The 16,017-nt window shown below is 35.8% G+C and overlaps 1 protein-coding gene across 1 annotated transcript in view; it reads left to right on the top strand.

The window, feature by feature from the left end:
* Positions 1-16,017, top strand: part of LOC120352862 (aminopeptidase Q-like) — an 86,140-nt gene that overhangs the window by 8,237 nt on the left and 61,886 nt on the right. Inside the window, exon 2 of the mRNA XM_039435172.1 lies at positions 6,844-8,260. Coding sequence (XP_039291106.1) covers positions 7,755-8,260 — 506 coding nt within the window. The 5' untranslated portion in view covers positions 6,844-7,754. The remainder of the gene's footprint in view (positions 1-6,843; positions 8,261-16,017) is intronic.

Genomic DNA, 16,017 nt, shown 5'->3' with positions numbered 1-16,017 from the left:
TCTCATACCGTTTCTGTAAAAATACAGATATAGTCAGCTGATTAATAGTGAATTGCTCATGTTCGCGACGCGTATATCTGTATGCACCTTAAGAAAGACCTGGAAAAATCTTCAAGAGATTAGCTTTAGCACAGAACAGATTCGAAGATGGTTTATTATACTATCATTTATCATGATAATTCCTAAATTCGAAATTAATTTTCTCAAGTGTTTGTGTTTTGTTTCAATGTGGAAATTAGTGAGGAATTGGAAAGTCGCACATAACCTTTATTTTGGACAATTTATTTCATGAAATTGGGATAAAGAGAAGTTTTGGACTGTAGTCTGTTTCTTTGTCCTTTATTTGATTGTAAATGATAAATAAATAGATAACAAGAGAAAGAAGGTGATGGAAAGAAGAAGAGAAACAAGAACAAGATGATGGAGGAGAAGAATAGGAGGAGGAGAAGAAGAAGAAGGAGGAGGAGGAGAAAAAAGGTGATAAAAGAGGAAGAACAAGTACAAGATGATGAAGAAGAAGAAAAGGAGAAAGAAGTGGGAGAAAAGGAGAAAAGTGGACAAAGTGTCCCAAAGTGGACATTCCGGAATGAATGAATAAATAAAAAATGAGGAAAATATTTTCAAATATAAAATATCATGGAGATAAAGAATCTATTTGTTGATATGTATGGAATATCATGAAGATATGGATATTTACAACTAACTTCAGATTATTGAAGGGAACAAGAGTAATTTTATGAAGGTATTTCTGAAAAATTTCTTCTCAGAGTTCAAGTACAGTACTTTTCTAAGATCTCTGAAATATACTAAATCCTCTGTATTGCTTTCCGAAAAAAATTAAGGTATCCCAATTTCTAATTTCTATACGTTTCAAGGTCCCCTGAGTGCAAAAAATGGTTTTTGGGTATTGGTCTGTATGTGGTGGTGTGGTGTGTGTGTATGAGTGTATGTGCGTCTGTGTACACGATATCTCATCTCCCAATTAACGGAATGACTTGAAATTTGGAACTTAAGGTCCTTTCACTATAAGGATCCGACACGAACAATTTCGATCAAATGCAATTCAAGATGGCGGCTAAAATGGCGAAAATGTTGTCAAAAACAGGGTTTTTTGTGATTTTCTCGGAAACGGCTCCAACGATTTTGATCAAATTCATACCTTAAAATAGTCATCGATAAGCTCTATCAACTGCCACAAGTCCCATATCTGTAAAAATTTCAGGAGCTCCGCCCCAGCAATGCAGATAGATTCCCATAATCAGGCTTCAGATACAATGAAACAAAAAAAATCAAGTGAAGTAGATTGAGCATGAAAATCTCTACAATTAATGTTCAGTAACATTTTCACCTAAAATTGAAAATAAGCTTTAAATTCGAGAAAATGTGATATTCAATTGCAAAATATTGTTGATTCTATTAAATCATTCACTATGAAGAGATAGCAGACCCATGTGTGTCTCCAGCGTTATTGCCCTGTCACCAGCTGGCTCAAATCTTTGAATAGTAGACTTGTGATGCGCGGGAACACTAGCGTCAGGTGATCAATTTTCATAACGGCAAGGAAAGTTGTGTGAGTGCGCCACACCTGATTTTTTATATAAATAGAAATATCAAGTGCAAATGGCATTAGTAGCCGAAACATGTTGTGACGAAATAATTTAAAAAGGGAACTCAGATTCATATTTGTATTCACATCAAATCCTCTCTATAGATGAATTTTGAGAGAAGTCACAGATGCTGAAGGAAGGAAGCTGAGAATAGAATAGAAAGAGAGAGGCTGTGATGAGGCTGAGGTAGACAAGGAGAAGGTATAATCAAGAGATAGCTCAATCCTTTAAATCGAAGGTAGGTACGGATCAAAGAGGAAAGAGAAATAAACTAATCTGGATGGAAATAGAATAAACAACTTATCACCTTCAGAAATGGAGCTATTGAAATAAGCCAGATCTCGACCTCGAAAAACAGAACATTGATCTTATACAAACAGAAACTTAACAGAATCTAACAATTTTTTTTTTATCTAACAAGACTCAACACAAATACACATAAAAACTCATATATATAACTCATATATTCTAAATAACTCAATATATTATAAACTCAACAGAACTCAACACAATCTCAAACTATGGAAAATTATTTTCGCCACACTGCACAGAAAGCAGCTGTTTTCCAGTCCCTACGTAGATCTGAAAGACATTGTTTGCAGACGTCTCTCGTCTGACGTCAGAACAGGTTTCTTTCCGGCCTAGGCCGGAGTACCTACCCTTTCCAGCCACTAACATGGAGCTGAAAAAGGTGATCAAAAAACAGCTGATCAAAAAAACTTTTCATTATTTGTGATCATTATTCAATAATTAAAACATTTATAACAATATCATCTTATTGTCATTTGAAAGAATAAAAAAGTATAAACTCAACCTCCCACAAAATTGAACATCATCTTTTAGGTTATTTAGACAAATCAGAATAAAAAATAAAAGTACTTGGACAATTTCCTGATATTCAGGTTACCTCGGATTTGCTAGAGCTATCACCTTCCACTTCTGCTTTCGGTAGTGCTTAGTAAACAACTATTCTCATATATATTATTGTTTATTTTTGTGTGTGGCGAAAAATAGAGTTTGCACCACGGGCAAAAATGTTTTTCCTGCTCTCAATCTTTTCTAGTCCTCGGCCTATGGCCTCGGACTTGAAAACCGATTTCGCGCCGGAAAAGTCTCATTTTCTGCTCTAGTTGCGAAATATACTATTGTACAAGCTAGTACATTTTCCACTCAAGCCAGAACACATTTCAAGACTATCAAATAAGTTAATGAGATATCGGTACCAAGTATAATTTAGAGTACTGTGTATTGAAGTAACTGTTAATCCAACCAATCATGTGATACTTAATAGTATATTTCGCACCTAGAGCAGAAAATGGGATTTTTCCTGCTCGAAATCGGTTTTCAAGTCCGAGCCGTAGGCGAGGACTAGAAAAGATTGAGAGCTGGAAAAACATTTTTGCCCGTGGTGCGTCCGATATTTTTCGCCACACTACAGGTATTGCTGACAGGATAAATAAAGAATACTCGTTATTGTACCTATCTCTTGATTTTAGTGGTAAAAGATTTGCAGTCAGGATTTCAGATTCTTTTAAAAATTCACTTGGAATATCATGGGCCTTATCATCTTCAAACATTTTTAAAATTCGGAATGCGCTAATCAACAATAAATAATTCAATAAAAATGGTTGCGAAGGGAATGCTGAATTAGTTTGATTCGAAATTCGAACTGAAATAATGGCGACTTCAGATGAAGAAAGTTGACACTCGCCCGATCTTATTAACTACGGACTTCCATGTTAGCGGCTGGGGAGAGTACTATTTCCGGCCTAGGCCGGAAAGAAACCTGTTCTGACGTCAGACGAGACTCGTCTGCAAACAATGTCTTTCAGATCTACGTAGGGACTGGAAAACAGCTGCTTTCTGTGCAGTGTGGCGAAAATGATATTATTCACAACAAGGAAAATCCACCTTCTTTTCAAACTCTAAAACCACCTTCAAACGTAGACCTCACTGTAATTGCAAAGTTTGCAGAATTTCAGATTTGCAATTCAACATTTCAATCAGTTTCGAAACTCACACAATTTGTACAGTTGAAGATAGATGGATTATCAGCCTTCATTTCCTTTGAAACGTTTAAAACATTTCCTTCAAAATTTCAAAAACATTTCGAACGCTGTGGAAGAAGCTGATTTGCAATTATCCAGTTTCAGTTTAATTAGTTCCGTTTATTAGACTGTTTGTATAATAGTAAAGTAATTGTAAATTTGCAATTGGTCAGTTTAATTAGTAGTTTTGTACACTCGTACAGTTTAAAGCGAGTTGCTCTTGATACTTGGCTAATACTCATTAAAAATTGCATTGAGGATGGAGTCGATTCATTGAACTAAATTGCCTCGATCCTCGATCTTGACATTGAACGGCCTTGAAGTGACAGAGTTCAACTGTAGGCTAGGTCAGACATTTTCAACTCAATTACGCGTCCCATATTACTTTACAAACTCGCAGTATCATGCTGGGAATAAACTTGATTGTGAAAGTTTATGAATCATGCTGGGAATAAGCTTGATTGTGGAATTTCGCGAGGAAGTTTGTAAAATTTATTTATTATTTTATTGATTACAAGACGTGATGATTGCAATATAGGACATTGCCATTATAGCATTAACCTCACTTCAATTATTGAACAAACTAATTGAAAATCTGCAACTGTCTAAATTACTTATCGATTTGGCAGAGTTTATTTGGGAGAAGAGGAGTTAATTGGAATTTCAAGTTTCTGCATAATTTATTCACTGGTAGGGTGCCAGAGGATGATAGTCAATTAATTCTTGATAATGGAGAGATAAATAAGATACAGAACTGATAGATTCATTAAAATGTGATGGAACGGTTTCAAGTGTATTCCCACTTGAAATATCTAATGAGGTTCGCTTAATGGGATATCTTGAAGATCTGATGGATCTCTTGAGAAGCTTTAACAGAAGTGTTGGAGTGATCATGTCGATTTTTGATGATGATGATGATGATGATATTTGATAAATTTTAGTTGAGATAATAGAGAAACAGTTTCTATTCAAATTCATCTGAATGTGAAAGGATAATATTGTGAGTATAAATGTTTATCTAGAATTGTACCATCTAATACATCTTCCAACAATCTACATTATTGACCGAGCGAAGTGAGGTCTAAGATTCAAGTCGACGGTTTGCATTTCTCCTTATGTTTAAATGTTTGAATGTTTGAATGTTTGAATGTTTGAATGTCTGAATGAATGTTGAATGTTTGAATGTTTGAATGTTTGAATGTTGAATGTTTGAATGTTTGAATGTTTAAATGTTTGAATGTTTGAATGTTTAATGTTTGAATGTTGAATGTTTGAATGTTTGAATGTTTGAATTTTGAATGTTTGAATGTTTGAATGTTGAATGTTTGAATGTTTGAATGTTTGAATGTTTGAATGTTTGAATTTTGAATGTTGAATGTTTGAATGTTTGAATGTTTGAATGTTTGAATGTTTAAATGTTTGAATGTTTGAATGTTTGAATGTTTGAATGTTTGAATGTTTGAATGTTTGAATGTTGAATGTTTGAATGTTTGAATGTTGAATGTTTGAATGTTTGAATGTTTGAATGTTTGAATGTTTGAATGATTGGATGTTTGAATGTTTGAATGTTGAATGTTTAAATGTTCGAATGTTTGAATGTTTACATGTAATATGAATGTGTAATTGACCGAGCAAAGTGAGGTCTAAGATTCAAGTCGACTGTTTGGCATTTCTCTTAATGTTTAAATGTTTATAACTTATGTTTATATGTTGCGCATTTAAGGCGAAACGCGGTAATAGATTTTCATGGAATTTGACAGGTATGTTCCTTTTTCAATTGCGCGTCGACGTATATACAAGGTTTTTGGAAATTTTGCATTTCAAGGAAAATATAAAAGGAAAAAGGAGCCTCCTTCTCACGCCAATATTAGAGTAAAAATCAGACTATAGAATATTCATCATAAATCAGATAATAAGTGATTACACAGATGTGTGGAGAAGCCAGTCTATTGATGTATGGACTAAGGTCTATGTCTATAGTTTCAATCAGATACTTGTGGATGAGAATACTGTGTGAGGTCTACAGCTCAGAGAACTACTAGTATTGAAGCTGCATCTAACATCAAACATATAAGAAGATAAACTCTCCAGAAATAATAAAACTTACTTGAACATTCTATTTTATAACATCCAGAAAATCAATACATCCCAAATCCAAGTCACTTCATTTTTGTAAACTATTGGGAAATTCTGAACATTCAGTGTTAACTTATCCATCCAATCTACAGATCTACTATTTTTGAATAGTAGCGCTCATCGAATTTCCATCTAGCTGTTCACCCTGTTGTCAATATTTGCAGTAGCAGAAGTCTTCGGGGTGAATTACAGCATTTAATTTGGATTTTCGTTCAATAATAATAATTATCCATCCAAGACATACAGGACACATTCAAAAACAATTATTTCCTGAACCGAAAAAAGGGAATTATTTATGAATCATTTTTGGCAGACTATGAATACCTTGTGACCTCGGGAACTCATCTCTCCCTATAGGTAGCTTTCCAAGAGTCTCTATCAAAACTGAGAACACTTGGGGCCGGTTTCCGAGCTCGGGATTTAGCTAAGTCCTAGACTTTAAACAGCTGGAGTCAGAAAATTGGCTTTCCAAAACGGGGCGTAGTCGCAGTTTTTATAACAGTAGTCGCAGTTTTTAATTTCTCATTTTTATAATGGAAACTTTTTCCTTGTCGAAATAAAATATTTCTGAATAATTCAAAACAGCTGAAACTTTACAATATTCTCTCTTTATTTTATTTTGTGTTCAATTTTCTAGTCTTTCGAAATTTAATTCAAACGTGACTATGACAATGACTGCGACTACGCCCCGTTTTGGAAAACCAATTTTCTGACTCCAGCTGTTTAAAGTCTAGGACTTAGCTAAATCCCGAGCTCGGAAAGCCCGGCCCTTAGTGACACTCCTATAAACTTGATCCAATAAGCTATATTCAAATTAGACAATTTTTTAATGAATAATATTAATTAATTCCAAATAATATCCAAATGTGACAATAATCTAAACAATCCAAAAATAATTACTCTGTTGCATATCCATACTTTTTCACTGTTAAAATCAAACTTGAAAACACTTTTGGAGTGAAATGCACTTACTTTGGTAGTGACGATCACTTAATTTAAAAAAATAATTTTTCAAACCAAAAAAGGTAATTTGTTCTGAATCGTTCTAGCAGAATATGAATACCTAGTGATCCGCTTGAGAACTTTACTATTAAACTCTAGTTATCCAAACTATCCAATTGGAACTATGAAGACTCAGTTATTGTAGTGAACTCTCAAAACAACTTCACTCCAAAACTCTAGTGTTTCAAACGTTTCTATCAAGACTATTAGCTACCAGTGACACTCGTAAACTCTCAAAAAATCTACCCCTGAACTCTAGTTTTCCAAACGTATTTATCAAAACTATGAACTCCCAGTGACTGACTTACCCTAGTGGACTCTCAAGAACAACTTCACTCCAAAACTCTAGTGTTTCAAACGTTTCTATCAAGACTATTAACTACCAGTGACACTCGTAAACTCTCAAAAAATCTACCCCTGAACTCTAGTTTTCCAAACGTATTCATCAAAACTATGAACTCTCAGTGACTGACTCTTATGAACTGTTAAGAACAACTTTACTCCAAAACTCTAGTGTTTTTAAAGTTTCTATCAAGACTATGAACTCCCAGTGACTCTAGTGAACTCTAATTTCAAACTCTACCCCTGAACTCTAGTTTTCCAAACTTATTCATCAAAACTATGAACTCCCAGTGACTGACTCCAGTGAACTCTTAAGAACAACTTCACTCCAAAACTCTAGTGTTTTTAGAGTTTCTATAAAAACTATGAACTACTAGTGACTCTAGTGGACTAACTCTACTTTCAAACTCTAGTTTTCCAAACTTATTTATCAAAACTATGAACTCTCATTGACTGACTCTAGTGAACTCTTAAGAACAAATTCACTCTAAAACTCTAGTGTTATAAACGTTTCTATCAAAACTATGAACTAGTGAACTTCTAGTGAACTAATTCTACTTTCAAACTCTAGTTTTTCAAACGTTTTATCAAAACTATGAACTGCCAGTGACCTACAACAATGTACAACTCTATAATCACTAGTTATTGGACTCTACCAACCGTCCTAATCCTCCTCGGCGGTACACTAGTTTCGGCCGTTCCTCTCACCTGGACGATCCCAGCTTTCGACCCAGACAATGACGCTTTCGTCCTACCCGAGTCGATCATCCCCACCCAATACATACTGAGCCTGGTACCCGACATTAAATCAAAGAAATTCCACGGGGAAGTTGATATTCTGGGACAGACAGATGATACAGGGTCGGAAGTTAGTAGAGTGGTGTTGAATGCTGACGATATAAAAGTGAAAAGTGTGCAGATGGTCGATTTGACGGACGGAGGGAAAAAAGTGGAGATTAGGGATTTTTTGATTAAGAGGATTCCCCAGTGGTTGGTGGTGACCCCTGTTCAAAATCTCACGGCCAATTCAGACTACCAGCTGAGGATTAAGTTTGAAGGGAATTTCGGAATTGAGGCGGGGATGTACCATGCCAGCTATGATGATGATTATACGAAGATTGGCGGGTGAGTAGAATAAAATTCATTATTTATTTATTCATCTATTTATTCATTGATCCATTCATCTATTTATCCTTTTCTTAATTCATTTATTCATCACATTTAATACAACTCACACCATCTCATGTTGGTGATAACGGCTTCTCATTGGTCGTTGACATCTCATCGACGCCATTTTGTGGGAGGGGCCAGTTTCATCAAATAGCAAGCCAGTATTATGAATATATAACACTATAGTGAGGTTCACGTTATAATAGCAGAGGAGAAAGATAGGATAACAACGTTGCAGAGCATATTGTCGATGCCTTCTATAGACGGTAGCTGATACAGGTTTATTGATGTAATATTAACTGTTCATTCTCGTTTGAAATAATCAATTATATTTCATTAATCAAGTAATTATGAGCTGGTTTCCGAGCTCAGGATTCAGCTAAGTCCTAGACTTTAAACAGCTGGAGTCAGAAAATTGGTTTCCCAAAGTCGCAGTCATTGTCATAGTCACGTTTGAATTGAATTTTGAAAAACTAGAAAATTGAACACAAAATAAAGTAAAGGGAAAATAGTGTAAAGTTTCAGCTATTTTAATTATTTAGAAATGTCTAGTTTCGTGAGGAAAAACGTTTCCAATTATAGAAATGAGAAAATAAAAGCAGCAACTACGCCCCAAATTGGTTTGGGGAAGCCAATTTTCTGACTCCAACTGTTTAAAGTCTAGGACTTAGCTAAATCCCGAGCTCAGAAACCGGCCCTATATTTTTCAATAATTCATTGATGAATTTTCATAATAAAGATGAAATATTTTGTCAATTAATTATCAATTCTACTCTGTTAAAAGAAGATCTGGCAGAAGAGCGAAGCGAGAAAGAGTTAGCGCTATCCGCTTTGTTGAATGATAGACAAGGATAGCAATAGCATTGCTAATCAAACACTACCATTATAACTTGGATATCACTATGGCGGGAAAGTACAAAAGGCTTAAACCCAAAATAATTTGTTCTCATTGCAATTCATACACCAAAAGGTTGAAATAAAAATTTCACTTGAAAAAATCATTTGAAAATGGCTTTAATGTTCGAAACATGTAATAATAGTTATTTGTATATCTAGAGTGAAAAGTGCTGTTTTTTCTCCTTGAGGGAAAAGTTTGAAGTCCGAGGCGAAGCCGAGGGCAACAATTTTCCTGAGGGAGAAAAACATTTTTCCGTGATATACACAACATTTTTCCTCCACCTACATTTTTATAAAAACTGCTAATAAAATAATTTTAAAAACGTATGTGACCAAACAATGTGTTACAACATAATCTAAAAAGTAAACAGAAACAGCTGGCTTGTAATCACAGTTCTCCACCGACAGCACTATCTGTCGGCTGAAGTTGTCACAACAATGACAGCCAAAACTACAGCTATGATGAAGTTCCCATTTCAAATTTCATTAGTTAATAAGTAATATTCGTTGGCTGATATTTTGAATAACATGGAATAAAAGAAAAAAATATATACATTTTTTTTAGTATAGTGATAAGAAGTTTGTAATAATAATTTCAGCATACAAACATATATTTTATATATCGATCAAATGTCTGGTTGAGGTATTGAATTTAGTTGGTTTAATGACTACTCTATATGTTTCCTCATCTGAGCTTAGACCTTCTGACCTATTCCAAATGTACGTTTTTAAAATAGAGATGCTTCCCATGTTATTTAAATGGAGTCACTTTTACTCCCTAGGGAGTTTTTCTGTTTTTTACTACCGAGAGCGAAAAAGTGACACTTTAGTATTAGGCTTCAGGGAGTAAAGTAAGTACTTTAGACAGTAGGTGGAGGAAAATAATATGTCAAAGGGTACTGAGATTTATATTTTTATTCATATTAAAAGTAGTCCTAAAGAATAAAGATCAACACAGTTCTATCTCACTATTATTCATACTCTATTTTTATTCCATGAGTATCCCAAATTATTTTCTGAATTTCTGAATACTGATTGATATAAGCTCACAAGCCCCTTCTAAGATATATGGAAAGGTATCGGGGCAAGAAGAGAGGTATCTAACCCAGTTATTAGGGTGATGGAAGGGGATGGAAGTAACCTAGTAAATTTTCAAACTGACCTTTCCTAATCGACTTCCTTGACCTTAAACTGCCCCCTGGGGGGTTCAGGGGAGGTCACCCCCTATAATTTCCCCAGAAAGAATAGCAGGCGACCACACTAACTCCTAGTGTTGTGTATTTCACTGCAAACTGTCAGGAGCTATCATAAATTGCATCAATGCTTCTCCTTTAACCCATGCTGACAGATATATAAAGAATCTAACCACACTGGAATTCACTTAAACTGTCAGGATTCCTTATGGAATAACATCAATGGTTATCATTTAACTAATGCTGCCAGATGTAAGAGAATCCAACCGCACTAGAATTGACTCTAAACTGTCAGAATTTCCTATTTATAACATCTATGCTTCTCATTTAACTAATGCTGCCATTTTTATAAGAATCTAATCACACTCGAATTCACTTTCATCTGTCAGTATTCCTTATGGAGTAACATCAATGGTTTCTATTTAACCTATGCTGCCAGTAGAGAGAGAATCTAACCACTCTGTAATTCACTTTTATCTGTCAGTATTCCTCATGGAGTAACATCAATGGTTCTCATTTAACTAATGCTGCCAGAAAGTGGATCTAATCGCACTGGAATTCACTTAAAACTGTCAGGATTTCCCATTTATGACATGAATGCTTCCCGTTTAACTAATGCTGACAGTTTAGAGTGAATCTCAACAGTGAAATATACTTGCAACTGTCAGTATTCCGTATACTTAACATCAATGCTTGTAATTGAAACACATGCTGATAGATTCAAGTGAATTTGAGTGTCGTGTATGCTGGCAGAGTTGTATTTCATTAAGTGGATAGAGCTACTGCTGTACCATCAATTTATTGTAGCCGCATGCAATGTGATATGGGATGGAAATTGCTGGCGTGTGTGACCACTTTATGACTCTGTGGTCGGCGGAGAGAGAGAGAGATTGATTGATTGATTGAGTACTTTATTTATATAGATTACAATATTACTGGCTTATACACTATATACAATAGCTTACAATACAGCAAAATTATAGATGAATTTACATAATATAGACTAAGAAAATAATTATTGAACTGTATATGATATGAAAAAGCAGTTGTAATATAATAACTATAGATAATTAATCATATTGTTATGCAACATAAATGGCGGAGCTTCGGACATATCAATGTCCATTCTTCGAAAGAATATTCGAAGTATCTCCCACTAACTCTCTACCAAAAGATTGATTGATTGATTGATTGAGTACTTTATTTATGTAGATTACAATATACTGGCTTATACACTTATATACAATAGCTTGCAAACAGCAACATTATAGATGAATTTACATAATATAGACTAAGAGAATAATTATTGAACTGTATATATGAAAAAGCAATTTGTAATATAATAACTATAGATAATAATCATATTGTATGCATCTACATAATTGGCGGAGCTTCGGACATATCAATGTCCATTCTTCGGAAAGAATATTCGAAGTATCCTCCCACTAACTCTCTACCAAAAGATTGATTGATTGATTGATTGAGTACTTTATTTATGTAGATTACAATATACTGGCTTATACACTTATATACAATAGCTTGCAATACAGCAACATTATAGATGAATTTACATAATATAGACTAAGAGAATAATTATTGAACTGTATATGATATGAAAAAGCAATTTGTAATATAATAACTATAGATAATAACCATATTGTTATGCATGTACATAAATTGGCGGAGCTTTGGCCATATCAATGTCCATTCTTCGGAAAGAATATTCAAAATATCCTACCCACTAACTCTCTACCAAAAGAGAGAGACAGAGGAAGAGAAAAAAAGAGGGAGACAATGGTTAGATAGGTAGAAAGTAATTCAGATAAAGTGAGATCCACGTTATAACTTTCCAGAAATGGTTGATGAAAATATTAAACATGCCAGAAGACAGGTATCCAAAGATTTGCCCTAGAAAACTTATGATTTTGTCGGGAAGTCAGTTCTATCAAAACAGAAATAGTCTCAACTGGGTGAATTTGGTAAAGTATCAATTAGATTAAGCCTCTTTCAATACTGATTGGAACCAACAAGGAAATTTGGTAGCATCACTTAGTAGGATGAAATGGGATATAGTAAGTAGGCATGGTTTAGCATTGTACGAAGCAGACAAACAGGAAGCAATTTCTTTCAATTTCAATTCATTCAATTTCTTTCCCATTTTACAAGGTTTTGAATCCAAATTTTGTTCTGGGCGACCAGCTTAGAATGAGGACACCATTTAAATATATAAGATGTTTTACACAGCTGCGAACGGCTTCAAAGTTTGGTTTTTACCTTTATCTAGAGAACCGTGGAATTTACATAGATAGTACTGAGCAAGAAAAGTCAAAAAATCAACATAATCTGATTCTGAATGAAAAAGACTATGAAATTGTCAAAAAACCACAAATGTGGTTGTCAAAACCAAAATTGTCAATAATTACCACAATATCAACTTCTCAACTACACAAAAAGTGAAAAAATTATCTGATTTGTTGACATGACATGATAATCCTCCTAAACTAGAGTATATCATAATTTTCAAAGTTGATCATTATTTGACAATTTTAAATGATTAGTGAGTGTTATTTTGTTATTCAATTTGGTTTGTATGTAATCTAAATTATAATTTTTTTTTTTTGTTCTAAAATGTTTGAACAGAAAATTGAACCTGAATTCAAGTGTATGGAACATAACCTACTTTCTGGACTATTTATACTGTATAAATCGAAATTCGGGAAAGAAACAGTTTCAGGCTGTGCCTGTTAGTACTTCCCCAATCATTTTAAATAATTGTTTTCGGTTTATCAAAAGTCAATAAATAAATAACGAGCGAAGCTCGGTGCCCCGATATTATTTTATTAAGCAAGAGATTATATTTTTCAATAATTTCATAATGAATTTACATAATTAAGATCTGATATTCTGTTATAGTATATTTCACACCTAGAGCAGAAAATGAGATTTTTCCAGCTCGAAATCGGTTTTCAAGTCCGAGGCCATAGGCCGAGGACTAGAAAAGATTGAGAGATGGAAAAACATTTTTGCCCGTGGTGCGAACGATATTTTTCGCCACACTGCAGGTATTGCTGACAAAATAAATAAAGAATACAAAATAAAGAATACTCGTTAAGCTATCGTACCTATCTCTTGATTTTAGTGGTAGAAGATTTGCAGTCAGGATTTAGATTCTTTTAAAATTTCACTTGGAATACCACTGTCATCTTCAAGCATTTTTGAAAATTCGGAATGCACTAATCAACAATAAATAATTGAATAAAACTGGTTGTGAAGCGAATTAGTTTGATTCGAAATTGGAACTGAAATCATGGCGACTTCAGCTGATGATGAAAGTGGACACTCACCCGATCTAGCGGATGACTTATTAAAATACTTCCATGAGCGGCTGGAAAGAGACAACTTTCTGGTCTAGACCGGGAAAGAAACCCTTTTCTGACGTCGTCAGTAGTATAAAAAGGCGGATCCTGGGACACAAGTGTCCCAGGACCCGCTTTATCTCAAGGTCATCCAGGCGCCTCAAGGTCATCCAGGTCACCCCCCCAACCTCAAGGTCATCCAGGTCAACCACCCCCAACTCAAGGTCATCTAGGTCAATCACCTAACCTCAAGGTCATCCAGGTCAACCACCCCCAACCTCAAGGTCATCCAGGTCAACCACCCCCACCTCAAGGTCATCCAGGTCACCACCCAACCTCAGGTCATCAAGGTCAACCACCCTACCTCAAGGTCATCCAGGTCAACCACCCCCAACCTCAAGGTCATCCAGGTCAACCACACACCACCTCAAGGTCATCTAGGTCAACCACCCTAACCTCAAGGTCATCTAGGTCAACCACACCCACCTCAAGGTCATCTAGGTCAACCACCCTAACCTCAAGGTCATCTAGGTCAACCACACCCACCTCAAGGTCATCTAGGTCAACCAGACCTACCTCAAGGTCATCCAGGTCAACCACTCTAACCTCAAAAAAAAAAAAAAAAAATTAAAGAAAAAAAATTAAAAAAAAATAAAAAAAAAAAAAAAAAAAAAAAATTAAAAAAAAATAAAATAAAATAAAAAAAAAAGAAAAAAAATTAAAAAAAAAGAAAAAAAATTAAAAAAAAAAACATCAAAAAAAAATAAAATAAAATAAAAAAAAAATAAAAAATTTAAAAAAAAAAAAAATTAAAAACACATAAAATCGGGAAAAAAGGGAAAAAGGGAAAAAATTCCCTCTAGATCCTGAACTGGGGTATAAAAGGAGTTGTTCTACAAGGAGTGGGACATTGTGTCTTGTACAGTCGTGTCCCAATACGTGTGTGTACCACCAGTACGTGTGTGTGTGATTTTTGTGTATTTGTTTAAAAGAAAAAAAAATGAAAAAAAAAAAAAAAACACATAAAATCAGGAATAAATGGAAAAAAAAAATGAACTCGGGGCTATGAACTCTGAACTTGGGGCTATGAACTCTGAACTTGGGGCTCTGAACTTGGGGCTCTGAACTCAGGACAAGTGGTGGTGGTGGTGGTGGTGATAACCTTCCTTGTCAAAAGGTTTATGACAATACCACCCCATCATGACTCACTTCTCAATTCTTCGTTAACATTAGTATGAAGAAATATCATATTTCATATAATTTAAGTCTTTAAACATAAATCCTCTATGGTGTAGTGGTTAGCAAGTCAGCTCCCCAGTGGAGGTTCTAGGCTCGAATCCAAGGCGGTAAAGGTAAGTATAAAGGTCAGTATCACCAGAACCAGAGGATATATTTTTTGTATGTAGTGGGTAGACTGGGGCCAACACTGCCAGTCGCCCCGCCACCAGTCGCCGGCCGCCGGTTGCCCCGCCGGTCCGCCCGCCACCGGTCGCCCGGCCGCACCAGTCGCCTGGCCGCCGCGGTCGCCCCACCGGTCGCCCGGCCGCCGCCGGTCGCCCCACTATCGCCGCCAGTCGTCCCACTATCGCCGCCAGTCGCCCCACTATCGCCGCCAGTCGTCCCACTATTACCACCAGTCGTACCACTATCGTCACCAGTCATCCCACCATTGCCACCAGTCACCCCACTATCGCACCAGTCGCCCGGCCGCCGCGGTCGCCCCACCACCGGTCGCCCGGCCGCCGTCGTCCGGCCGCCGCCGGTCGCTGGCCACCGGTCGCCCCACGGTCGCCTCACCGGTCGTCCGACCGCCACCAACAGTCGACCTGCTGCGACTGGCAATTGTCCCGCCGGCTGAGCATAAGCATTCAGTGCGCAGTCAGTGGCACTCAGAATATAATTATAGCTAAACTATATCTAAGGAGATGGTAGGTAATAAGTAAACAGTTTGGAATACAATTAGCTATTATTGATCAATTCAATATCCTTCATTGAAAAGTTTACTACAAGCAGGTATATCTCTGTTCCAAAATCCAAGTGTTTATCATATTGAGTATGCAGAAAAGTGATGTATCCATGATGTTTCTCCTTGGTCCATGTCAAGCGTGATGTCGTAGATTCCTTTTCCTTGTAGACTCCTTTTCCAGCACTAGTCCTTGGCAAGTCTTCTATGTTGTCTGATAGTCTTCGGATGATATTCAGTGATACCTCTAGAACACTGTTTCAGTTAGAGACGATACCCTGTCATTGATGTTGAATCACCTCA

The sequence above is a fragment of the Nilaparvata lugens genome, chromosome 8 (assembly GCF_014356525.2).
Source record: "Nilaparvata lugens isolate BPH chromosome 8, ASM1435652v1, whole genome shotgun sequence".
NCBI classification, from domain to species: Eukaryota; Metazoa; Arthropoda; class Insecta; order Hemiptera; family Delphacidae; genus Nilaparvata; species Nilaparvata lugens.
The sequence above is the reverse complement of the archived record's forward strand: the minus strand, read 5'-3'. Positions and strand labels throughout refer to the sequence as shown.